General features: G+C 33.9%; 3 protein-coding genes and 1 non-coding gene across 5 annotated transcripts; 1 reads left to right on the top strand and 3 right to left on the bottom strand.

The window, feature by feature from the left end:
* Window positions 1–762: 762 nt before the first annotated feature.
* Window positions 763–14,642, bottom strand: LOC106665104 (ubiquitin carboxyl-terminal hydrolase 16). 2 transcript variants are annotated; one of them, XM_014391308.2, is made up of 20 exons: window positions 14,405–14,642; window positions 14,123–14,232; window positions 8,235–8,353; window positions 8,042–8,172; window positions 7,799–7,968; window positions 7,677–7,720; window positions 7,471–7,608; window positions 5,970–6,194; window positions 5,663–5,908; window positions 5,002–5,593; window positions 3,285–3,414; window positions 2,896–2,949; window positions 2,758–2,839; window positions 2,543–2,685; window positions 2,263–2,489; window positions 1,734–1,918; window positions 1,499–1,646; window positions 1,258–1,442; window positions 1,092–1,184; window positions 763–1,031 (listed from the first exon to the last, which is right to left on the bottom strand). In XM_014391308.2, the coding sequence occupies exons 2-20, from the start codon at window positions 14,178–14,180 to the stop codon at window positions 870–872; spliced, it is 3,132 nt and encodes a 1,043-aa protein (XP_014246794.1). In that variant the 5' UTR covers window positions 14,181–14,232; window positions 14,405–14,642; the 3' UTR covers window positions 763–869. The 2 variants fall into 2 exon arrangements, with proteins under 2 accessions (XP_014246794.1, XP_024081641.1); XM_024225873.1 differs by having other exon boundaries at window positions 1,499–1,643; window positions 14,405–14,641.
* Window positions 14,643–15,769: 1,127 nt separating this feature from the next.
* Window positions 15,770–17,982, top strand: LOC106665129 (nucleoporin NDC1). Its single transcript, XM_014391344.2, has 2 exons — window positions 15,770–17,281; window positions 17,531–17,982. The coding sequence occupies exons 1-2, from the start codon at window positions 15,935–15,937 to the stop codon at window positions 17,879–17,881; spliced, it is 1,698 nt and encodes a 565-aa protein (XP_014246830.1). The 5' UTR covers window positions 15,770–15,934; the 3' UTR covers window positions 17,882–17,982.
* A 2,100-nt stretch (window positions 17,983–20,082) lies between these two features.
* LOC106665120 (WD repeat-containing protein 36) lies at window positions 20,083–25,551 on the bottom strand. Its single transcript, XM_014391331.2, has 4 exons — window positions 24,392–25,551; window positions 23,795–24,235; window positions 23,594–23,736; window positions 20,083–21,313 (listed from the first exon to the last, which is right to left on the bottom strand). Exons 1-4 carry the CDS (start codon window positions 25,360–25,362, stop codon window positions 20,172–20,174), a joined length of 2,697 nt encoding a protein of 898 aa, XP_014246817.1. The 5' UTR covers window positions 25,363–25,551; the 3' UTR covers window positions 20,083–20,171.
* On the bottom strand, window positions 22,044–22,116 carry Trnay-aua. Its single transcript has one exon. It is a non-coding gene; the product is annotated as a tRNA-Tyr (tRNA).
* Window positions 25,552–27,063: the final 1,512 nt, after the last annotated feature.

The following is a 27,063-nucleotide window of genomic DNA, read 5'->3' as shown; positions in this document are numbered from 1 at the left end:
AGCCCTGCTGCCAGTACTTATCATCCATGTGTAGTGACCTTTATTAGTTGCTCTTCACTATTTTTTTTTCTTTCTTCAGTAAGGTCCACCTTTCCTTCTTCCACCCTTTGCTATTAGGGTGGCGTGGAAGAGTGTGGAGGCAAGATCCATAACCCAGGTGATTCTGAAATACTGCAGTTCCTGCATCAACGATGTTCTTGACAGTTGAGGTGAAGCAACCTTAAACAACAGTTTACACCCCTCTTGCAATTTTTAAAATGACATCCTTGCCCTTCTCTCAATTTGGGAGTGGGATGGATGTCCCATGGTGGCCACTTTAAAAGGCACATTAAAAAAAAGATGATAATAAAATTTGTTTATTCAAATAAACATAATTAAATTAATGTAGTTGATTTTTACATACACCTCGGCTTGTTGTCATTTTCAAAGGAATCATCCTTAAATAAAAGAAAATAAACATTACCCTCTAAAAACCTTTGTATAATTATGGTATTTAACCAAAACTTTTGATTTATAAAACACATAAAAAATTTAAATGTATCTTAAAAAATTTATATTCGACTAGAAATTTAAATGTCCCATAATGAAGAGACCATCAGATATATGTAAAAAAATTGTAATTAAACCCTGTTTAATTTATAGAAAGATATATTAAAAAAAGAAAGAAAAAGAAAAAAAATCCCGCCATTTATATTACAAGTAAAAAAAATATATATGTATATATAGTACATTTTTCTCATCGAAGACATTTAAAAATCCATCTTTCACATACAAGACAATTACTCGATTTAATTAGCCCTGTTTGGATAAATCAATTGTTTTATCAACTGATCACTGAATTCACAAATACTCTGATAATTAATCTGGTGTTAGGAAGGTATCCGCCTATAGAAAAGTAGGTAAGCTTGAGTAGAAAGAACCTGTTCCTCTGTTACAACTGTAACATTCCTATCATTAGCACGGTACCATTGTACTTTGGGCTTACACGTTTCTCCACTTCCATTTGGTATAAATGCATCTTTGTCAAATTGCTAAAAATTTCATTCATCTAAATGTAGAACAAATGTACTGGTTCAACAAATAATACTTACAGCAACATAAGCCTCGTAATGACCACCGTTAATACCTCCTGAGTGCTTGACAACTCCAAACAAATGATACAGTATATTCTTACTCTTGTGTACCTTGAAATAAAATCAACTGTACAGTGAATTTCACTTTATTGTGTTTTAATTGTGCTGTTTTTTGTTATCCTACCTTAGCTTGACTACAAAATGGTGCCATATCCAAAATAATAGGGAACGAGACTTGACGGTTGACTTTTTGAATAGAAGACATTTGAACTTGGAATCTCTTAAGGTGTAAAATAACTATTTCTGGTACGGTTTTTATGAGCAATTGTTTTGAGAAAGTTGTGTACACTGTTTTCCCATCAGGGTTACCTAGAAGAAAAAAAAAGTAATTATGGAAAGAATGTAAATACTTCTTCTAACATTACCTTTGTTGGCCCTGGCTGTACATTCTGTACAGCCGACTTTGTTACTCCCGGTGAGTATTTCTTCCTTGATGAACTCTTGCAAGCATTTTTCAATCGAACTGTCATTGTAGTTTTCATTTTCCACTTTAGTTATCTTCATTTCCTCCTGCTTCGTATAATGGAAATTTTATTGGAATACGTTAACCACCAAAAAATGATATATTTAATTCTGTTTTGAAAACGTATTTTTACAGACCTCTAAGAATTCTTCCATGTCATACAAATTTGATATACAGAGGCCATCATCAGATTCCCGTCCACCATTGGACATTGCTTCAAGTGTCTCACCAAAGGTGGTTTTTTCACCTACTATTTCTAAACAGTCTTTACTCACTTGATTATTGTAGAAAAATGCTTCTTGCACTTCTCGATCCTCAGCTTCTAAAAATGAGTTTTAAAAAGTGAATAAATTAATGGAGTTAAATAGATTTAAATTTGGTTAGAAAGTTATATTAAAATACTTTGATGTGTGACTTATGTTTTCTTTCTCTTTATTTTTCTATTCTTTTAATATTTTTATTAATTAAATCCATTATATTTAGTCATCTGATTGATCAATTACTTCTTTCAAGTAATTAATCTTTTTATATAAGGTTTTGGTTGAAATGAAAAAGCTAGTGCTATTATTTTTATTAATAATGATAAAACTGTTAAGATGATAGATCTTTTAAAAACTTGGAATTTAAATTTATTAATTTGTCTGAATCTAGTAAACAAGTACATACCATTACATTGGTAGCCACTAGAGGGTATTTTCGATGTTGATAAATCACCAAATTCTGTCTCACTAGTAACTCGATCGGACATTTCTAATGGAACATTAGAAGGCGGGTACATCTTTCGACATGACTGAGGATCGTAACTCATTTCAAAGTTACTTAGCATATAGTCTAAAGCTTGGCTAAGTTTTTTACTACCAGCGGTAAAGCCATCAGGCCCAACCTCAAAATAACTGTAAAAACAGAATTAGTACTTTACAAGATTTTTACATGACGATTTACTCACTCGTCTACTTTTTTCCTAATAATATCAGCCTTTATATTGTTGAGATTGATATCAGTCAATTGAATTACAGAGGAGTTTCGCCCTCCGCCAAAGACCATCGATGAAATCACAGGTATGCCATCTTCAAAAGCTATTGTTTTACTCTTTACAAAAAAAATATTAGTAATACATAGGACAAAATACATAATTAATTAAATTTGTAAAAATTTATATACTTTTGCATGAACTGAAGGGCAGTGTTTGTTATTACAGCATATTGGTGGCAAAATCTGGTTGGCTTCTTCGTTCTCACACCACCTATATAATAATAAATTAAAGAATTTTACCACAAATTAGCTACACGTATTATTTACCATTCTTCACTGGATGTCCATTTCCCTGCATCCATATGTTTTTCCGGTGACCAGCTTAAAATAAAAATGGATACTGTTTAAATATTTTTTTTCTCTACAATATTATATAGAAATTGACTTATTACTAATTTCATAATTATTGAATGGAAAGATAAATTGTAGACCAGTAAGTAAAATACAGTTTATTGCCAGTGATTCCAAATCAGGTATTTGAGATCAATTTGTATTTTAATCACACATATTTTTAAATTTATTTTACATTCTTATCATTTCTTGGCTTTGATAAGAGTGATCCTGATTTACAAGGGAAATGCATCGGGAATAAACATAATTTTACTTACACAGGTTGTTTACATTTCAATATTCCATCCAATAAGAGATTGACTTACTTCATCCAGGTAAGGGTATTTTGTGTTTTTTCGTCCTTTTCTGACTTGGGCGTTTCTGCGGTAAGTCTGGAGAACTGATTGCAAAGGTTGTCCATTAATGCACCCCCCTTCATGCTTACTGCCTCCTTTCCTAAAAGCAGACAATTACATTTGTCGCAAGTTAACCAGAGGCAGGAAAATATAATAGAAACAGTTAAACTATCAACTGTTCAATTAAGACTTCTAAAGAAAACATTTTTGTACAATTAAGTTAGCCATTTATCAAAACACCAACAATGGTGTTTATGTGTAAATGTCTCCAAGGTATTTATTTGCCTGTTTATTCAGAAGTGGCATGTAAAAAGGACAGCCTTGGCTTTTGATAATTTACACCTATTACAAAAACACTATATTTTTTAGTTCAAGGTTTAATTGTTTCACTATAGCATTTCATCTCTAGGATGATAAGTATAACATTGTAGTTAGGGTAAAAGGCCAGATGTTCAAACGTGGGAATACATTTAAAAAAAATATTTTTTCAGAGAGAGAGAGAGAGAGAAAACGAGGGAGAGAGAGAGAGAGAGAGAGAGAGAGAGAGAGAGGGAGAGAGAGAGAGAGAGAGAGAGAGAGAGAGAGAGAGAGAGAGAGAGTGAGATGTGAGAGAGGGAGGGCATTGTACATATTGAAATGGAGCCGCTTCCCCTCTTTACATTTTGAACATTTCCTTTGTTCCTCTAAATTTCCATGTATTGTTTACTTCCTTAAGGCCCAAAGTTTGTTCGAATTTTCTCTAAATTTGTTATATACAGCTGTTAATTTTTGTCAATGTGTTCTCACCATTTGTCACTTAAGGGTCATAGCTGCCTTAAAACATACACCAATGCAGCCTCCCCATCACGCGAACCGGAGGGGCCATGGCCCCAGAGTGGGAGAGGCCCGGAGGGCCAGCCGCATTGCAGAGGGATGAGAACTATATAAACAGCGTGATGTTATTGCTGAACTAATGTTGTTTCGGCTCTCCTGAAAGGATGTGCATGGGCTGTGAACATCCACATCCCTCAAGAGCCGGGGTATTCTTTTTCACCCATATGCAAAGCACTTGGATGTAAAAGCAGCTCCTACTCCATTTGAGCTTTTCGACCCATCAGTAAATGCTAAGGTAGCATGCGGAAGGTTCGCTAGGATTTCTAAAAATTTTTGTTTGTATACATATGGTGGGGTGTTTTCTTTTTTGTCACTAAAAAATCATTTATACAAAGGGCACCAGACCATATTAAAACATAAACCATTAATTTTTTAATGACATAATTAATATTTACTTCCACATTTTATTATTTTTACATTAAGATGTAATGTAATTTTATGTGCATAATATAAATAAAGAACCTTTAAAACTGCATAACAATTTTTTTTTATTTTTTTTTATTATTATATTTTTTTATTTATGTTTATTATATTTTTTATTTATGTTTATTATATTTTTTATTTATGTTTATTATATTTTTATTTTTTTATTTTCATTTATATTTTAAATAATATCTCCCCATAATTATGAGATTTTTGTTTTTAAAATTTAAAATTTGGTTCAAATCTACTACCTTGCCAAAGGAGGAGGCTTGGAGGCTTTTCCTGTTAAAATTATTCTATTTTTCTCAGTAGTCAAATGTAAATTGTTTTTGCTTATAAAAAAACAACTACTAAACTTACAACTACTAAAAAACATACTCCAAAAACTTACCATTTTCTATCAAACATTCCTCTTGTGCACGTTGCTCAGGTTGGATCGTAGAAGGATTTTTCATAGAAATTTCCTGATCACATTGAGTTTCTTTAGAATTTTTTAAATTAATATTTTCACTATTGTATGTAGTTAATTCACTCGATATGTCTTCTTGAAAACCTATGTCCTCCTTCATTTCTTCCTTATCTGATGTTTCTAAAATTTGTTTGTCTATTGGTGAGTCATGAGCATCATTACCAACTGCCGAATTTTTTGTTAAAGTTTTAAAACCACAATCCTCTGTTTTAAGTTCATCACTGCTTAGCAATGCCCCAATTTCACTAGTTTCCAATTCATTGTCTGCTTGATTGGCATCATCTGAGTTCACATTACCGTTATAATTAAACCCATTTGCACAGCTTTCACTGTCATTTGAGTTTTTATAATCCTCTGATGAAAGTAATAGTTTATCTCTTCGCTCCTTCCTCTCTTTTCGCCTCTCCTTGTGAGATTTTGGTTTGCTTACGTAACTGTCCATTTTAGAACCCTTCATAAAACTTGGATCGCTAACGCCTTGCCCGCCCTTTTTACGAAGAGGAGTTAATTCTGACTGAAATTGCCACAAATCATCATAATGAATAAGTAATAAATACAGTAAAAGCAAATTAAAAATGACTACCTCTGTCGTTAACACAGGAAGAGAAAGATCCATGAACTTTTCAATTGATTCTGAAGATGAACCGCATTCTTTGCACTGCAGTCTACTAACAAGTTGTCCTCCAAAAACTTTTTCAGGTCCAAAGTCTTTGACTTGGCACAATTTTTTATCTATATCCTTCAATTCTTTCTTCAGTTCTGGGCTGACGTTCTTTCTCATAGCGGGAGTCAACAAATTTTTCTCTTTCATAATTAAATTTTGAAAGGACTGAAAAAGAAAAATCAAAGTATTTATTTTTAACAATCAAATAATTTTACAATGAGCAAACCTGATGAATTATCGTGCGTAGAGTATCTAGGAGCAGTCTCAGAAATTCATGAGCATCGTGCTGCTCATCCCACATAAAGTGTGGATGCCTTTTTGTAAGTTCTCTTAAAATTGCAACAGCGGTTGATACTTTGACTTTATCTGCACCTTTACTTGTCAAAGTTCGATGGAACTTAAGATATTCTTCAATGAGACGATCGCAGTCACAGCGTGTGATCTCGAATTCCTACAAACAAACAAAAACTGATTAACAATTCTCTACAACTTTAAAAAGCCTAAATAATGCAGGAAAGACAAAAAAAAAAATAAATAAATAAAATAAAATAAAAAATAGGGAATTTGTCCATTAATGAATTAAAAATTAACAACTTGAAAATATTATAATTGCTTTTTTTATCTGACTCCCTTTTATCAGTGCAATAAACAATTTTTTTTATTTTTGGTGTGGTATTAGAAATGTGATGTTCTTTTTTATTATTTTTATTGTAAGTTATTGATTCTATACTGCAGCATGGAATTTTATTTACTCACATTTTCTACATAGCATGAGTCCTCATCGGTGGTAATTACATGGACTTCCCAACAATGTGTTTCCACTGGATAGACAAACGTAATTAACACTGAAGAGGACTCAAGTCATGAAGTCGAAAACGTTCTGTAAATAAAATTCCATGCCGCAGTAAACAATCAACAACCTACAATAAAAATAATAAATTTATAAAATAAACAGCAGCAAAAAAATTAATTATTTATTAAAAATATAATTATATATAAAAATATAAATGTGATGTTCGTTTGGCTTGCATAGCCATCTGTTAAATTGAAAATAAGGGGATGGAAATGGATCTGGGCATACTTTTATTTTGGAGCATAACTTACTCAAGGGTGGCTTCAACTGCCAGTTTTTACAGCTATTTACCACACAGATTAATTTTACATTTATAATTATTAATAATCAAAATTCTGGAGAATAGATTTAATAAGGTTCTGACTGGAATTGCATTTATAATCCTAAAAGAAAATTTAAAACTTCTTTTTTTTACGAGGGTTCGCAACAGCAGAGGTTATATCAACCCTTGGGGTGCCGGGGTTTTTGAAAAAAAAAGCCCATTTATAAGTATGTCGGGATCAAATGCAGGGCCGCTGGATTCGAACCCGGGACCTTTACCTTACAGAGATGAGTGCTGTGTCAACGCCTAAACTGTTGCAGCCACCGACGCCCCCTTTAAAACTTAATTCTGATAGTTATTAGTAAAGATAAAATAATTTGTCAATAATTTTTTTTAAATGTCAATAGAAATAACAATATACAAACAACATAAACTTTTAACAATTTAAACTTTTAACTATGGTAAATGCTTACTTTATTCAATTAAAGAATAGCAGTGCAAAAAAAGTTTTTCTGACATAATGGTTTTAAATTTGGTTTTTGTTCTCATATATAACTAATTATATTTTGAATCGAGGTGAGTGTAAGACTGAACATTGGCAAAGTTACTTACAACTTCCTGACCACTGTCCAAAACCAGCTGGACAGGATTGTCGAAATCGCTCAAAATTGCTTCTTCTAATTTAGGGGTTCGGGTCAAACACTGCAACACTGAATTGGCATAGCATGTGCTTCCTTCATTGATTAACCCCTAGAAAAAATATTTCTATAACAGAACAAACTCACGTCTGTGAGCATAAAATAAATAATTCAACTTACTACAACACCTGGAATATCTAAGCCTTTTTTTATATTTAAAAATTCTGTAAAATAAAATTAGAGCAATGAATGTGGCAGTTCAATTACAAGATAAAAATTATTAAAGAACAAAGGAAACAAACTCTGATTTATATTGCTCGCTGTGCTATTTTCCTTCTCTGTGCACCTGGCAGAAGCAGCAATCGGGTCTGTTAGTTTTATATTTACATTCTTCATGTACTCTAAATCTGTAATGCAGGACTTCAATTTTTTACTAGTGGAAGCTGGTACTTGAGCTTCGCACGTATAACACCTGTAAGATAAGAAATTAAAATAAAAAACATGAAATTATACAAACTATTCAGTTTTTACAATAAAATACGTACCATACATTGTTGTCAGAAATATTAATGACTAGCGCATGACAAGTTGACCGTGGGACTTTGTAATGAGCCAAGCCGTGCTCACGAGAACAAGATTTCACACCACACTTTAGACAAATCCATGGCCCAGACACCTTGAAATGATTAACATTTAGTCAGAAATTTAGTGTTATAGCAATAATATGTCGCTACATACTTGAACATTAGGTTGTTCCTTGAGCTTCAAACATGATTCGCAAACATCACTTTTTGACTTTTTCACTTGGTTGAGGCCAATCGACTTGTCAACATGAGGGCAACCATTTTTGTTACTACCTGTTACAAATTTAAAGATAAAGTATTTAGTGGTAAAGCAAAACAAAATTGACAATTTTGTAACTCAAAGAAAACAATGCACAGAGACATAAACATATTTTGCATATTGTGTAAACAAACAAAATTATAATAATGTAATATAATATTTTTTTTAAGGCCTTACATTATTATTTTATGTATGCATCATACGTAACACACTACAATGAAAAAAAGTATGTGATAATTTTGTAATTGAGTAGAATAATTATAAACAGAGCCCTGATTTGTAAGCAAATAATTTTGCTAACACGAACTACCATGGTGATCTGGTATTTATTTGTATCATGAACCGCACGGTACAGTGATTCAAATTTTATTCTACGTAAATATACAAATTTGGAGAATAGGGCTAATTTGTAATTTTTTGATTACAATAAATAAATAAACTATTATTTAATTATTATTTAAAAGGTATTTAAGAATATGAGAGAAAAAAGGCAAGAGCCGAAAATTTGATTCGTCAGTGTCATTATTCTTTCACATTTTCAACCTAAAAAAATGCCAAAAGTGGGAACTTCAACTTTTTCTAAAATAGCATGCTAGATTTTTCTTTTCAATGCAAAACAGAAATTAGTTAAATCCCCAGCAGGATTATATTGCAAAAAAAATTGAAAAACTTCTTTGACACCACAACGAATGAATTGGGGAAAATTAACGAATTAAATATATAGAATAAAACTGAAAGAAAATTAAAATCTGAAATATAAACAATTAAGCTGTTATAGAATGAATTGCTGATACAAGTATGCTCCCTTCATCTTTTTCAAAGATGAAAAGAATTATTCGAAGTACAAATATTTTTGGGCGATAAACACTGTAGCTTACAGAAACTATTTTTGAAATGCATCTCATTGTCAATTTTAATTCAGATCATGCCACTTTCACTGTGGCTGTCGAACACATGTTGACAAAAGCGTCTTATGCCGGGGCGGTAGGCGATTTTAATTTTTCCCTTATTTCAAATATACACCATTCCAGCCAACTTTACTCCCTTCACATATTTGCCACTGCTGTGGGAAAAGGATTCAAGTAAAGTCTTTTCGTCTCCACCATTGTTTTCAACAATTCTCTTTTGCAGCTTCTGCTTTTCAATTTTGCTCCAACTAATCAATAAATCACTTCTTTTTTTTTAACATACATATTATTAATAATCGTAAGCATATAAATATTCATAATAATTTTTAAAAACATAAAAAACAATATTTTTATTTAATTATTAAAATTATTTAAACTAATTTTTTCAGGATTTCGTAGATTTTACATATTTTTAAGTTTGAATTAGTTTTACACATAAATGAGCTGCTTGTTGTTTTTTAACATCTAAAATTATTTTTACTATGTGGTGATTAGTGACCGTTAATCGATGATTATTCGGAAATCGTGAGATGCGGTCTGGTGTGACATGGGTTTCAGAAAAACATTTTCTTTATCATACCAACGTTTCAATCTTTATTGAGATCATCTTTAGGGCCTGGAATTTACAAACATTGTTTAAATTTAACAAATACATGTAGGTTGTGGAAAAAAGTGAATTTATACAATGCAAAAAATATTTTTTTATATTCAATCAAAGTATGTCTACTCACTCAAAGTGTTTGTTTTCTGCGTCAAACACTTTGAGTGAGTAGAAATACTTTGATTGAATATAAAAATATATTTTTTGCATTGTTTCACAATTCAATTTTTCCACATCCTAGATGTATTTGTTAAATTTATACAATGCAAAAAATATTTTTATATTCAATCAAAGTATTTCTATTCACTCAAAGCGTTTGTTTTCTGCGTCAAATACTTTGAGTGAGTAGAAATACTTTGATTGAATATAAATTGAATATAAAATTTTTTTTTGCATTGTTTCACAATTCACTTTTTTCCACATCCTACATGCATTTGTTAAATTTAAACAATCTTTGTAAATTCCAGGCTCTGAAGACGATCTCAATAAAGATCAAAACTATTATTCAGAAATCGTGAGATGCAGTATGGTCACTTCGCAACAAAAATCGCGAATTATAATTGTTTATTTTGATTCCGAAATGCTGCTAATCTAGAATTTATCCTAGCTCTGTTCCCTCCCCACAATCTTGTCCTGTTACTGCCTAGTCCTGCTCTAGTCCTGTTCGCTTCCATCTCGCTTCCATACTGTCCACTGTTAATTAGCCTCCAAGAGTGATTTTCCTTTAGTTTTCTTTCAGTTTTTCTCTTATTTTCAAGAAGCATTTTTTTTCTTTCGTTTTGTTAATTATCGCGTTCAAAATAACACGAGTGTCTCCTCCCGCATCCTTAATGCGACACATCATACAGGGTTCGGACGGAACCCCGAAGTTAACTAATAGACTAGGATTCTGTTTTATCTTTGGCCAGAGTTATTGCAGGTTCTAGCTATTAAACGGCTCTCCTCCCTGGTTGTCGAGAAAATCCAGCCACAGTTAACAAGTTAGTATTTTAATTTATTTTGTACTTATTTTATTTTGTATTTTTATTTTATTTAACCAAATTTTATTGCGACCGACCAGTGCGTGCACATAAAATTTGGTCCTCCGGGCCGGATTAAATTTTTTTTCTGAAAACTAATTGTCGTCTATTTAAAGAATTTATCAAACCTAGCACAGGGATTAACAATTGTTTATTTACACCTATACCTCTCGTACAAACCTCTTATCTTTCCGTTCTGCTCCCAAACCCTTTTCGATTAGTTTTAAATAAAGTTACCTTTTTTAACGAACAATATTCTTCGATAGCAATTTTAACCAATTAATTAGTAAATTTTTTCATATTTTGCATAAAACGTAGTTTCATTAGAGTACCCACACCATACACTTCAAAAACAAAATATAAATTTGTTACTTGTTTACCTCCGTAAATTTTAATTCTTGCCTTCATTTATTCATATTTCGTTATCACTTACAATCACTAGCTTTACAAATATGCTTCAATCAAAATCAGATCCAAAATTGAACAATTACTCTTAATCAGAGAGGATGCCTTTGCCAGCATAACATTTATCTGGAATCGCACTAAAACAGCAACAAGCGATCAACTAAGCGTTGTTGAATTATATTGCGATGAAACGATAGATTTGAGAAAAAAATTCGAAGATGCGAATCTTCAAATAATTCAGTGTAATGCCCTTTTGCCCACTGACGAACGTATTGATACTTCTAAGGCGAATAATGCATTTTTGGATGTTTTGTTTTCCATTAAAGCGGCGTATTTAGATTTGAAAAAGCAAGTCGAACCTGTGATGGCATTAAATGAAAGTCATAATTCCTCATGTAACCCGCTCCCTACAATACATTTGCCACAATTTAGCGGTACAACGGAAGATTGGCCTGAGTTTTTTGCACTTTACAATTCATTAGTTCATCACAACTCCTCTCTGGAAACAACACGAAAATTTCAATATCTCAAGTCTGCATTAAAAGGTGAAGCTCTGTCTACCATTTCAGGATTTATACTATCTCCTGAAAATTATCTCTTGGCTTATGATGCTTTAAGAACCCGCTTTCAGAACGACAGAAGAATAGCATCAATGTATCTTGCGAAAATTCTCAACTTTAGACCCTTGAGTTCCCAAACTCTACCTGGTCTTAAGGAATTTCTTAGTGTCCATCAAACTTCAGTTAATGCCATTAAGGCTCTTGGTATAAAGGATTTGTCCGATTTTTTACTTTTCTCCCTTGCTTTTAAAAATATTGACCCTTACACCAAAAGGGGATTCGAAAATAAACATTCCTCTGATCAAATCCCTTCATACCACCAATTCATTGAATTTGTTACCAATCAAATTCGAACTGTGGAATGTTTAGAATCTCCTATTGCTGGAAACAACTTAAGAACTAGATCCCAACAGCCGCACATCTTGATGATCGAATCCTCCCCTGAAGTTAGAGATCCAAAACATGTTGTTACTTCTACACAGTCACGAGATTTTACGTGCCCATATTGCCAAGTACACCTTTTATTTAAGTGTCCTTCGTTTTCAAAAATTTCCCGAGATTGTAAATATAATTTTTTACGCACAAGCAAGCGGTGTATATAGATAGATAAAAGATCAGGGGAAATAGTCACGATAAGTATAAAGAAGTTAAAAAAAGAAACGTATTAAAATGAAAAAAATAATTATCAGCACAGAAAAAGAAAAATGACGACTTAGTCAACGCAAAAACAAATGTATTCATTAGGCTTACCCCTATAAATTATATTCATACCTTGGAAAATGCACTTTTCCTGTAAAACTAAGCATTTTCCTTAGTGTCTCTTCATGTACCTCTTTTGTTGAGAGAATTGTCTTATTAAAGTGGCTGTACCATAACCGGACTAATGCTTCACATTTACAAAGGATATGTGTGATAATGTCAAGTTTCTGTCTCTGCTTGCTCACCTTCGTTATGTGGATTAAAAGTTTTGAGAATAATAATTACAGAACATCTCTGACATTCATCCTGTGTATTTTAAAAATTTTAGAACAAATTGAGGTTTTTTACAATTTAGTGTATATAAACCCGGGCTCTACTTATAAATAATAGTTTCTAGCTACTAACAGACTACAATGAACGTCTTTATTCTTTTGCAATACATATTTCCAAATTGTAAACTGTGTGTATATATTAAAGAATAAAGAGATGGCCGCAATTGTGAGGTCCCGGGTTCGAAACCAGCGGCCCTGCTTTCAAACCCAACATATTTACAAATGGGCTTTAAAAAAAAAAAAAAACGAGGGTTCATATTACTTATAAGGGTATTTCAACTACATAAATATGTGCTCTAGTAAATGTATAGATCTGCAACCCTTATACAACTTTCACATTCAAATTAACGGGGAATCTAGAAGTTCAACAACTTACTCTTCCAAATATAAATGTTTTTTTAGATAATAGTTCACATGTTAAAAGATAATTCACATTAAGAATGTGATAATAAAATGGCAAATTTGTCTAGTAACAAAGACAAAAAAATCGACCAAACATGGAGAATGTATTGCAGAGTTGCAGGAAAAATGAAATGATGTCTCTAAACCTGGGTTTCCACTGCACGAAACTCACTTATGAAACTTGTCTCGCGTTGTGGAGATTTAGCCAGGACTGTGAATCTTTTGGCACAAGGATGTTTTGGGGTGTCAACTGGCTGTCAGTTTTTTACTGCGCATCAAAAGCGTTTCGCTCCATGTAAATCCACTTTTCTCAAGAGAATGAACCAGGAGTGCATTTGACTTATCTGAACGTATCACAGCTAACAATTTTACGGGAAGCTAAATACAAAACTCACAAAAATAACAATAAGAGAGAGGCGTGGAAGGAAATTAGCATCAAATTTGACCAATTATTGGTACTCTTAAAACAAAAATGAAAACTACTGGGGTTTGCCCATGAAATAATTAATTTTATGACCACCGACAGCGTTTTCTTCATTTTTCTTTTTAAAATAGTACCACCATGACAGCATACGCTGATGCAGCAGTTTGTGTAGTTATAAACGGCATGCTTGTCTTGTGCAATTGATGGCTCACCTTGTTTTGCTTCTATGTTGCAAAATGTTTCAACGCATGGAAATGTTTAACCCGAGACGGCATTTCGCAAGTGATTTTTTTCACCCAGTGGAAACCCAGGTTAAAATTAGGTAGATCAAAGAAAAAAACACCCTGATTCTCAAAACTTCATAAAATTGAAGCATATTGTGAGAGGATAACTGGGAAATAAAATAAAACAGTCAGCATATCATAGATCTCACCGTTGTCCACTGGCTCTTTGCTGTTGACTTCCTGCGTCTTCCTCCGTTTTTTCCCCATTGTTTCTTCATTTACAGGTGCCGAGCGAACGAACAAGACTTGGCCGAGGCCCCTAATCAAAATTGGTAAAGCTATAATAGTTATCGCCAGGAATAAAAGTAACAAAGTTCCAACTGACATTGTAAATCGGTACTAAATGACTCGGCAAAAGGCGCCTGAATTAATTATCCAATTATTATTTATGAGTAAAAAAATTAACATTGAAATAAACTAACGAGACTTACACGTGACAGAATGTTCCAGCTAAACAGCCGAAAGGCGATTTTCGTTCTCGCTCCAAACGGCCCTCTCCTTCGACTCAGGACCTGAACAGATTGGAATCAAAAATGTAGACATTATGTATCTTTTATTATTTTAAATGTACATGAATTTCAGGTTAATATAAATACGAAAAAGACTCCATTCAAGAGAGACCCGAATCCCGAACCCAGTTCGATCCAATTTCAAGCCCTCGATTAATTGAAAAGCGAAATCGATCCGATCGCGCTACTTGCAGCAGGTGTCTGCAAGTTGAAAAGTCTGAAAGATAAGCCTTTAAATTGATTTTATCTAGATAAACGAGACTGCTGAAACAAAAACCCCCAAAGAAAAACAATTCAATCTGATATGTGTTAATTTCAACGAAATTTTAAGGCTTGAATCTTTTATTTGGGAAAAACTATATTGTAATTAGCTGAAAATGTACTTTATTTATATATATGGATCAAAGATCCTTTTACAAAGCATATAAATAACGAGGTTATAATCAATTTAGTAGTAAATAAGTACAAGTAAATAAATAACATTGATAAAAAAACAAGAACAAAACAACAACAAATTTTAATAATAATGATTATTTAGAAATCGTGAGACGCCGACTATAAAAACTATAGACCTAAATTTTCAGGAGAAAACTCTGAACCCGTTTTCGTAGACCAAAAGTCAATCCCATTTAAGACTTTTGTGAAGTTTGTGGTCGGCACCATCCACTGACCCATGTGACGTGAATAATACAACACAGTCCACATGCAGTAGATGTAGAACAATTGACTCCTGACCTTTTAACATCGCAAAAGAAAACAAGGTGGGACTAAGCGAACAGCCCTGAAGGATTCCATTGAAGAGGGGGAAAGAATCAGAATAATCGTTGGCTACTTGAGCTTTAACAAGGTCGTTTGGAGCGAGAGCGATGGTTGTTGGCTGTTTAGCTGGAACATTCTGTCACATCTCAATAAATAATCATAGAATATAATATTAGTAGCAAAGTAAGTTTCTGGTAATAGAACGTCTGGAAATAAAGCCATGTTGTTCTGGAATAATCTCAGGATTAAAATAACGTGATATGTATTTGATCCTTTATTTACTACGACGGATTTTATTCGAAATAGATAAATTTGGCAAGGACAGTAAGATTCTGGTCTGTCCTCGCTGGGGTTTTGACGAAGAGAACGAGCAATCGGTCGGTTTATTATTTGAACAAAACAGCCAGAATAATGAAAGATTTGTGTGTTGTTACCTCTTTGAATGACGATAAAATACTGAAAATTTCGATTTGGTTCATGTGGATGAACATGGCGAGATTTTAATCGACCGTTTTTAATCGATGTGAACTCGAATTGGTCGACTGTCCTCGAGCGCCTTTTCGCTCGTTTCTTCAGGCAACCGAAAGTGATTTGACTTGTGTGTTGTGATGTAAGTTTTCCTCTTTGGAAGGATCCGGGCTGTCGACCCTGCCAAATCGTTTGGAGATTTTCAGTTGCCCGATTAGAAAAATTATGCATCCGAATGTGCGACAGCTGTATCTACGGCGGATCGTCTGCTCGTGCTTGTGGAATCTGGTCGTCCAGACTTTTATGATCGCCGCGTTTATTTTCTTCATCAACTTGAACTTCCACCCTTTGACCTGGCTCCAGGATTGGATCCGCTCCGTTCTCGACTGGAGGACGTGGTTTTATTTCTTCCCGCTGTCCGCTGTCGTCCTGGCCCAGGGGGTCGTCTGCTCCAAGGGCTACATTTCCGTCCAGCCCTTCTACCCGACGAGATTCTCGATAATGATACAGATATTGTCGTTAAACAACATAATGTCGATGTCGATGCACGTTTTTATCGGCTACCTGATAACTTGGCTCTATTTGTCCGTAACCGGTGGCATGCTGAGCAGGTACGCAATGCCGGATGGCACTTTCAACGAGGAGCGGCTCTTGTTGATATTCGGCGGCGTCTGGGTCAATTTCGTTTATTTCGTGAAAAACCATTTTGCCGGCGCGAAACACGCCACTTTCCCAGTGCTGCAACTGCCGAAATTCTCTCAGATTAAATCCGAACTTTTTCTGACTGTCAAAAGTTCCTTTCCGGACGTCTTCCTTCCCAATTGTTTTTACATAGTCTTATATTACTTTAAAGGAAACGTTCTTAGAGGTCTGGCTTGTCAGCTTTTCGATCTCCAGCCTTCAGAAGAATTGTTGGACTCCGTACAAGGCCTGTTCAACATAAAGATGCTTGCTTATTTATGGCTTCTGTCAGCGACCGTTATTTCGACTATGAAGCTCATGGAGTTTTTGTTTAGAGTCTACTTGACAGAAAGAGAAATTTTTCCATATTTTAGCACTCTTCTGCCGGCAGGAACTGTGACGCTCGAGGAAGCCCTCAGATCGAGAGAATTCCCTTTTCTTAGACATCTTGGGTTTTTAGATCTGTTTCTGCTTTCTGAGAACAGCAAGGAAAGAAGAGCCAAGATATTCACTCTAAGCCAGCCCGGAGGACACCCCCACATCTGGAATTCGCTGCGGAATGACTGCTTCTTAACGATCGAGTCGTTTATCACATCACTGACTGGCCTACTGATTTTCAGACAGACAAAGGAAAAACCCGAGGAGACATACCATCGCTATGGCATACAACCAGGAAGTGCACCTCCTACTTCGCCGCTGTGTGCAAAAACCCTTCCGAAGAAAGCTACTTTCCCCGAATTGCTCTTCTCGAAAATCATTCAAGCGGGGGCCAATTTGAGTTTATGGGTCGATTCTAAATTATCTTGGTTGTACAATCTGCCGTTCACCGTTTACTTTTTTGGAGACAGAAGGGATTTACAGATAAAATATGCGCTACAACAAACACAACCGGTGAGAAATCTATATTTATTTATAGTTTTATCTAATAATAATAATTATAATGCTATTATTTGTTAAATACTCGCAATCAAGATGGAATTTTTTTTTGTGGAAGGTATAGTTTCATATAGCCAAATTTAAAGATTTATCATACTTTATAATCTCTCTCTCAGCATTAAATATCAGCAAATGCATAATACATTAGTGTTTGAAAACACAGGACAGTTTTAATATTGTATTTATTTGTTCTTATGTTTGTAGGTATTATGGGCTTGTCACAGCCTCTCTTATCTCGCTGTATACTCACTAACTGAGGACAACTACGGTATCATACAGAACGATCTTGCGAAAATCATTTGCTTACTATTAAAGTTAAAACAGACGCTGGATTCAATCGACAGGCATGTATCAGTACAGGCGGTGGATCCATGTGCCAGCTGGAGGACAACGAGAACCAACAACAGCAAAACAATGACCGCCCAAGCCCTGAACAAGTCTGTCAAAAGGGCCATTTACAGAATATCGGATGCATTCAAAAACTACATCCCCGACCTGCAACTACCAAGGGATGCTGAAATCCAAATGATAGCCTTTGCTGAATATAAAGTCTGACTATCGTGATTCAATTTAAAAATAATAAAAATGCTTGTTTTTTGTAAATATAGCTAAACCTTTTGTACACTTGTTTTAGTTTTAGTTAATAAAATCAATTAAAATGTTGGACTTTAATGTTCCTTAAAACTATTCCTTTACAGTAGAGAAAAAAAATATTGCCATGTAAACTTATATTTTATTATTAATTAATCAAGTATGTAAAAATATATTTTTAAAATATTTTCTCATGTAAGGGTGAAAAAAATTGCTTGTTTCTTGGTTAATAATAATCGTAAATATTGTTTTTTTAACGTACTCAAACTTTGTCAACATAGAATTAACTAACAATGAACAGAAGGGTGTAATTAGTTGAAGTAATACTGCTCCTGAACAATTTGAAGATAGAGGTGTCGGTGGCCACAACGGTTTTGGCGTTGACACTGCTGTTCACCATAAAGTGAAGAAATGTCCAGGGTTCAAATCCAGCAGCCTTGCATTTGAATCCATCATACAATGTGCTTTTCTCAAAAGGATAGTTGAATACCCTTAAAAAAAGAAGCTGTGTTTTATTTGCATAACCACCTTGCACACACCATGCAAACCACAATGGTTGGATAGCATCTTAATATTAGGATGGTTTAAACAATGTTGCAGGCTGGAATTTGGTTGTTTGTCTATTTTTAATATTCTGTAAGAATTGTGAACAAATAGATGAATGGTGGAGTGAGTGTGGTGTTCAATCCTCTTTAAAAAGATAGTTCCTACTCACAGTAAGAGACTTATTTTATTACTACTTTTTAAAAAGGATTGTGTACAAGTTTGATTTTATCATTTGTTCACACCATCATACGACCAGACTATGGTGATTCTTGTTATATTAAAATTATGTGAGAAATGGACTAAATAAAAAATTTAAAGCTACGTTATATGTAGAACTTTTTTTAAATTGTTGAATTATATATTAAAAAAAATAAAAAACAAATTCAGGGTTTAAAAACAGTAAAAATTAATAAACAACCAAGTCACAAGATAATAAAATAATACTAAAAAAAATAGAATAAAACAATTTAAATTTCAATAAAGTCAAAATAGTCATTTTTATCATTATGCTTCTGTAACAAATTTAAGAATGGTTGGTCAATAAGAGGTAAATCAATCCAATCTTTCTGTTTTTACTGTAAATTGGTTGGCAGTGGATAAGTTATAAATTCTCTTTTTCTATAATCGACTTACAGTTTTTGATTTTCGTCTAGTATGTCTACATACAAATTTCATATAAAGACAAAATATGGGCCTTCATGTTTTGTAAATCTTGTGCAGTTTTTGTATATGCTTACACACCGTGTTTACAAATGTCAGAAAAAAATTTCTCTTTTTAATTTAATTCCTCTACGAATTTCTCATTTTGTATTCACACATTGGCCAGGGGAGGATCTGCAAGACCATATGTAGGCCCTGAACCTATACTTGTGATAACAAAAACACATATATAATCACAGACACAAAAAAAATAAAATAAAATGAAAAAGAGAAGTGGATAAACTCCAGGGGCACAGTAAACTTATTCTAAAACAACCCTTACCGAGACTGGCAAATTCACCAAGGAAAGGGCCAGATTCAGAGAAGCGATAGGTCTATTAACTGGTCACTGGTGATCCCAGTGACATCTAAATCTACATGACGGGCAAATTCAACGATGATCCCATTTACAGATTATGCAATGAGGAGGAAGAAACAACCACATCATCTACAAATATGAAGCAATGGGGACATAACCTTGGATACAAAAAAAAAAAAAAAAAAAAGGACTACTTCTGAGAAGAAGAATCAAGTCAATCGCACTGAACTAGGGAACTAGAAAAGTACGAAAGCCAGAAGGCTCCTAGCATCCATCTATATCCTCATCATAACAATCATCTGTATTGAACAAAAAATAATAAAGGTATGTTTTACATAAAAGTCACACACACATTTTGTGTCTTCTTTGGGAGCTTAAGAATCCCAATTAGAGTTGAGTTGAGTTGGATTTTGAATGCAACAACTTTTGTTTAATTTTTGTAAAAAAAAAGTTTAATTAAAAAGAAACAATTTTTTAAAAAATTCAGCCTGTCTAGTTAGTTTTGCATTTAATTTCTGAATTTTACCATGTCCACTTTATCAGGATTGGCTTTTAATTAAAATAAAAAATTATACAATACCTGAAATGAGAAAACAATGAATAAAAATAATAAGTTTATTAATTAAATAATTTACAATATTTACATATTTACAGGTAAATGTTTACAGTTTGTACAAATAGAAAGTGTATTTAAATTTTAGACTGCTGTTTTAAAGCATCAATAACACTAAGACAATACATCAAGCTGCCTTGAATTTGATCCCAATTTTTCAATTGTAACTCTAGAACATCTTTTAACATTTCCTGTAATTTTTGGTTAACCAATATAGCATTTGAATGTACTTTGACAAACAAGCTTAGATAAGACTGCGCAAGTTCAAAGTCTCTGTTAGTCGAAAACATCCAACGGAGAGTCTTCAGGAAACTTAAAAGCAAGGAATCGGATCCTTGCATGTCAAACGACATGGAGTTGATTTCAAAATCAATTGCAGAAGGACCCATCTCCTTTAATTTATTTACAACTGTTTTGAAATCTTCAGAAGCCACAGATTTTTCAAGAAATTGACCAAAAACTGTCTTATTTATCAATCTATCTAATCTGAGAGTCTTGAGGCTGTCTTCTTCATTAACTACTGAGGAAAAGTCAAACTGTATATCTTTCGTCGGCAGAGTTGGGAGGAAGAAAGGAGCGACTTCAGGCTTTTTCAGACCACCAACTGGTTTATTCCTTTTCTTTATTATGTCAATGTCTAAGAGATTTTGCCATCTGGAAGTTGCTAGACCTGATAGAGTAGCAAGACATTCAATCTGATCTACAGAATCTTCCTCATTTTCATCTTCTTCATCATCTAATTCTTCTAATGCGATGGGTTCTGGACCTCTAGTGCCGGGAAGATCCAATAATGGAACAGGTGCATCAATCTTAATGGCCTTAAATGATACGTAAGAGAAAGTTGTTCTATTTGCCCAAAGATAAATTCCAAGATAGTTTACATGAGCTGTTGCTAAATACTGTCCTGTAGGTGACATGTCTATTGAAATACAAGGTGACTCAACCCTAAAAATGTCTATTAAAGAAGCAGTCGGAATATCCCAAGTTCTCACAGTTGCATCCATAGATGCAGAAATCAACCATCGGGCGTCTGGGCTGAAAGTACAGTCTGTCACTTGGCCCGAATGGCCTATGATCTTTCGAACAACCTTTCTCGTATCTATATCAACTAGAGATATTGTGAAATCTTCTAAAACAACACCAATGAGAGATGACTCCTTATGAACTCTAAAAAATGAAATAGGTTCACCGACTGTTAATCTGCTCAATGGTTTTGAACCTGGAACAAAAACAGTACAATTATTTATTTAAAATTAATATTTTATTTTATTTAAAATTTTGATTTATTTTATTTATTATTTTAATTTATTTAAAATTAATTAATGTGGCTTAACCAAAAGATATTTAACACATTCAGCATGGATGCTTTACTACAACTGGGTTCGGCCCTTCTAATCTACATAAAGTTATTGTCCATTTACTACTTTATGCGTTTTTAACCTATTTTTTTTTTTATAAAACAGGTAAGTTTAAGCATACCTTGATATATAATTTTATTTTAACTGTATATTTTTTATTAGAAAACCAAAGAAGTAATTTTTTTTAAATCTTTCAACATTATTGAAGTTTTATAAAAATTTATTTTTGTTTTTTATTTACGTTTGTAATCATTGTTTATAACTGCAATATTACTTTATTTCAATCGTGCATCGAATACCTTGTGAAATGGCAGAACCACAACCAAATCCTGGGAGTGGTAACCCACCAAAATGAAAAGTAGAAAGAGTAAATGTATTTTCATAGCTTGATTTCCAATTGAATCGTAAAAGAGTGATTTCTGTTTCTAGCTGTTTTTTAGAATCTTCTTCGCTGGATACAAAAAACAAAAACAAAATAAGCTCAATCAAATCAACATAACGAATTACTTAAATTCACTATTTTTCATCGTCCGCTTGACCAATTAATAACATTCAATTAATTAAGGTTTTAAATTGAGATAAAAAAGTCAGTGTCACGAGCGGGATTCGAACCCACGACCTTCGACTTTATACGCCACTACTCTACCACTTGAGCTATCGTGACTTCGATCCACTCGGACCCTAACTTCCCATCTCAACCCCACCTTTTGAATTGAGATGGGGAGTTAGTGCCCGAGGGGATCGAAGTCGATACCTCAAGTGGTAGAGTAGCGGCGTATCAAGCCGAAGGTCGTGGGTTCGAATCCTGCTCGTGACACTGACTTTTTTATCTCAAATTAAAACCTTAATTAATTGAATAACGAATTACTAAATCCATTATATTTAGTGGCCTGATTGACCAAATTACTTCTTTCAATTAATTAATCTTTTTATGTAAGATTTAGATTAAAGTGAAAAATTTGAAAAATGGCAAAAAGTAAAATTCCAATGGTTGAGATGGAGAGTTGGTATCCGAGTGGATCAGTCACGACAGCTCAAGTGGTTAGAGCAGTAGCGTACTGAGCCGAAGGTCATGGGTTCGAATCCCACTCGTAACACTAACTATTCCATTTCAACCAAAAACTTTACATAAACAGATAATGAATTACTTTTGGGAACATCACAAATATAACTAGCCATGTTTCTAAAAGGAATTCAATATTGTTATGATTTTTAAAACAAGTTATTTTTGTGAACGTAATAACTATATTTAGTTTTAATATTTACAATAATTTTAGCATTTATAATTTTGCATAATTATAGTTTTATTTGTATTAATGTTTGTATTGTTAAAATACAATTTTAGTTAATTAGTCAGATTTGTTATAATATATATTTGTTCTTATTAATATACAATTGGGGGCCGCGGTAGACGAGTGGTTAAGGCGTCGGACTCTCGGCTAGTAGATCACGGTCGTGGGTTCGATCCCCACAGTCGCCTCTGGACTTTTTTTCTGACGCCTAAGGGGACTAGTGGCCACAATTGAAAGAAATTGACACGGCACTCATCAATGAAAGGAGCGGGATCAGATCTCAGCAATCCTGAATTTTGGTCCCAACCCCCTTAAAAAATGAGTTTCTTTGATGGAAGAACATGGAGCCAGGGATAAAGTACAATAAGCTGTACAGCTGCAGTGCTCAGGAGGGAACTCCTCCAGTTCCTGGTATCCATTGTATTTATTAAAANATAAAAAAGTGTTGACAATTTTATTGTTTGTGTAGATATAAAAAATTGTACAGTACCTAATAGATGTATTTGTAAAAAAATAATTATATATCCTTTCACTTCAGTAACTTCTAACTGTTCCTAACAATAAGTAATATTTACACAGAAAAGTCCTGTTGAAAAGAAATAATTTTTTGAGAAAAGCTATAAAAACTCAAATATCTATGTCAAATAAAGTAGGTAGGGACAGCTATATGGCAATGCGCCGATTGGCAAAAGGGTAAAAGAAGGAATAAGAAGAGTCCGACACAGGTCAAAAACGGCAGAGTCGCCTCCTAGCTGAATGTGTTAACCTTGACGCTACGTGAGCAGCCGTCCTCCATGTTGAATCTGTTAATAGATAATTTTAAACTTAAAATTAGACATAATAACTTACATATTTTTGAACTTTCATCAGGCTTAAATTTCCAGAATTTTAAAAATCCATCGCCACATCCTGTTAAGACTAACTGATTTAATGGATCAACAGCTACACCCCTGATGCTCCGTTTGTGCGCCGTTATTGCTCCATAGCTACACCTATTAAAACACTAACGCTCAGCAACAATAAAACTAACATAGTCAATAATGTGAATACCTTTGGATTCCAGATTGAATGTTGAATCTATCCACATGGCCAGAGCTGTATCCGATGACGATAAAATTACCGCAGCTTGTCAAATGGATGCATGTGGCAGTCACATTCAAAGTTACTCTCGTCGTGTTAACAAGTCGTTCGGGAAGTAGTTTGTGCTCACCCATTCTCCTTTTGTCATAAGACCAAGAAGTGACGAGTGGTGACCCTAGATGAAGGGCTGCAATATTATCCCAATCCTTTTCTCGGACGGTTGCAGATGAGAACTCTGTTATAGGCGGCATCAGAAGGTTTTCAGCATATTCTTTATTCTTTTTGGCGGTTTTCCTATTATAATAAGCTCGTCCCATGCTGAAGTTCATGCTCTCATTGATAGCATTGAACACTCTTAAAGACGAATCTCCTGCTGCGCTTAGAACATGGACAGGATTTCCTGGGTAAAACCTGAAATAAAATTAAACCAAATGAGAATAATGAAATAAGATGATGGCAAAATGTTTTTCACCTTCAAAATATTTGCACTTAAGAAAATTTATTTTAGTTGACAATATAAATAAATGCTTTTATGCACCCAGTTCACACATTTAAAATTGAATTTACCTGATATGATTGGGCTGTACTGCATGACCTTCCCTTAGTCGGAGGAGTCTGGCACCAAAATCAGGCTGATCAAAGATCCAAAGTTTAACACTGTTGTCAGAGGAGGAAGTGATCATGAGAGGTTCATTGGGCAAGCAAATGGCCGAACACACTGCGCCGTTGTGCGCCTCTAAGATCTGGCTAGCAACTTTTCTCTCCTCAAGATTCCAAAGAACGACATGACCTGAGACGGACCCAGTTGCCATGATGGGCTGTCCATCCGTCCTGAAACTTATAGCCGTCACAGGGCCCCAATCCTGCGTGAATTCTACAATCATCTCATCGTACATAATGTTGTGCAAAATGATACGCCCATCGTTCAATCCCACTGCCACAACATCCAATGCAGGAGCCTGCTGCAACACTTGAACCGACGCTCCCCACCCTTCAAACGTGTGAATCAATTTTGAAGTTTTTATGTTCCACAGCTGCATAGCACCTTGTTCACTACCGATTAGAATCTTGTTCAGATACGTGCTCGGGTGCATAGCGGAGGTAATCCTGAAAGTGAGCGGATCGAAGGTCAGTTCGAGGAACAGATCCTTCGACTTGCTGTCCCACACTTTCAACAGGTTGTCCTCGTCCACGGAAATGATGTGTGAACCGAAAGGAAGAAGGACGTGTATCGGTTTTTCGTGGTTTCCGAACGAGTCCGCGATGACGGTCCCTCTCCTCCATGACTGTATCTTCCCACCGTTCGCCGTGTAAATACGTTTTCTGTCCGTCGCAATACATGTTATTTCATTTTCGGTCAAGTCGCTCACGGTGAAAAGTGACAAATGGTTCAGACCGTATGTGTGATACGCTTTACCGACGCATGACACTACTATGTGTTCTTTCCTCGATTTCAGGTACCATGTCGCGCACGGGACGTGGTTGCTCACGTAGCCGAGGGCGCGATTCCTCACGAATATCTTGCTGGCTTCGGGCATCCTAATTTTTAAAAAAAATCACAGCACTGACATCCTGCACAGTGCACAACAGTACCAAGTACCAACACGTGGTTACGCCAAGTTAACCTTCGACTACCTTCCGAAGTTCCGACATAGACTACACGATAGCACTAAACCGGTTTTGGGAACTGAACTGGATAGAAACAGAAGTTTTATCCTTATGTCATGACGTCACGTTAGTGCATAACCGAACGTGTAGTTTAAAATGATTACTTCTTTATCATTTTTACAATTTCCCTATCCATTTTTTATTACTTTTCAACAAAAAACTTATATTTATACTAATTTTTTTGCAACGGCAGAGTTCATATCAACTTGTTGCAATGTTTCTGAAAAATATAAAACTATTTGTTAATCTCAGAAGCTCCGAAATTGAAACTGGGACTATTTGTCCATAACGGCCACCGCAGTGTGCACGAATGGCGAATATAACTTTTTATATTAATCCATATATGTTTAACGGTCATAATTGACCATAATAATTATTTCAATTAAATATAATTTCAACCAAGACCTTATATAAAAATCATAATTAATTGAAATAATTTTTTATCGAGTTACACACGACATCAGTTGAATTCAAAGTTGAAATTATTTTTCAAAGAGTTAAAGATTTTTAATTGAAAAAAAAATTAAGAAAGCAAAACAAGGATTTAATAAAAGCCTTGTTCTAATTTATTTTAATATAAGTAATATCGTTTATTTGTAAAGATAAAATGATAAAATAAACGTATTTTTCAAGAAAAAAAATCGAAAAAAAATGTATTGTCTTTTTTGATGTAAAACGCTCGTAGGCACTACGTATTTTTCAAGAAAAACGCAAAAAACTATAAAAAACAATCGAAAAAATTTTTATTGACTTTTTCTACGTAAAAAGCTCATAGGCACGTTTTTTTACACATTTTTCAAGAAAAACGCAAAAAAAAGATCGAAATTTTTTTTATTGTCTTTTTTGAAATCATAAAATAGATTTAAGAGGTTAAGGTAAAAGTTCCAAATTCCAAGTACTTTCTGATCAACGATTTTAATTAAAAAAGTGAAAATTGTGGAATGTTGAAACTGATATGGAATGGACTGTTGTTCAGAATGTATGCAAGACAAGTGGACTTAAAATTTTCATGATTATGTTGAAATCATAAAATAGATTTAAGAGGTTAAGGTCAAAGTTCCAACTTTTCCAACTTCCAAGTACTTTCTGATCATTTCTTTTTAATTATAAAAGTTAAAATTGTAAAAATGTTGAAACTGATATGGAATGGACTGTTGTTCAGAATGTATGCAAGACAAGTGGACTTAAAATTCTTATGATTATGTTGAAATCATAAAATAGATTTAAGAGGTTAAGGTCAAAGTTCCAACTTTTCCAACTTCCAAGTACTTTCTGATCATGGATTTTAATTAAAAAAGTGAAAATTGTGGAATGTTGAAACTGATATGGGATAGAGTATTGTTCAGAAAATATGCAAGACAAGTGGGCTTAAAATTCTCACGAATATGCTGAAATCATAAACTTGTTTTAATAGTGTTCCAAGTGTTTTCTCACGATTTCTGAATAATTGTTTTCTGAACATTGCCTAATTCTAATGGTAAATTTGACAACTGATATGGTTGTCAAATATTTTAGTTAAATCTCCCACATTACATGCAGTATGACAGTATTATTTTCATGCCTCCTTTATT

The sequence above is a fragment of the Cimex lectularius genome, unplaced genomic scaffold (genome assembly GCF_000648675.2).
Source record: "Cimex lectularius strain Harlan isolate CLEC.00 unplaced genomic scaffold, Clec_2.1 scaffold32, whole genome shotgun sequence".
Taxonomy (NCBI): Eukaryota; Metazoa; Arthropoda; class Insecta; order Hemiptera; family Cimicidae; genus Cimex; species Cimex lectularius.
This window is presented reverse-complemented; position numbering and strand designations above follow the sequence as displayed.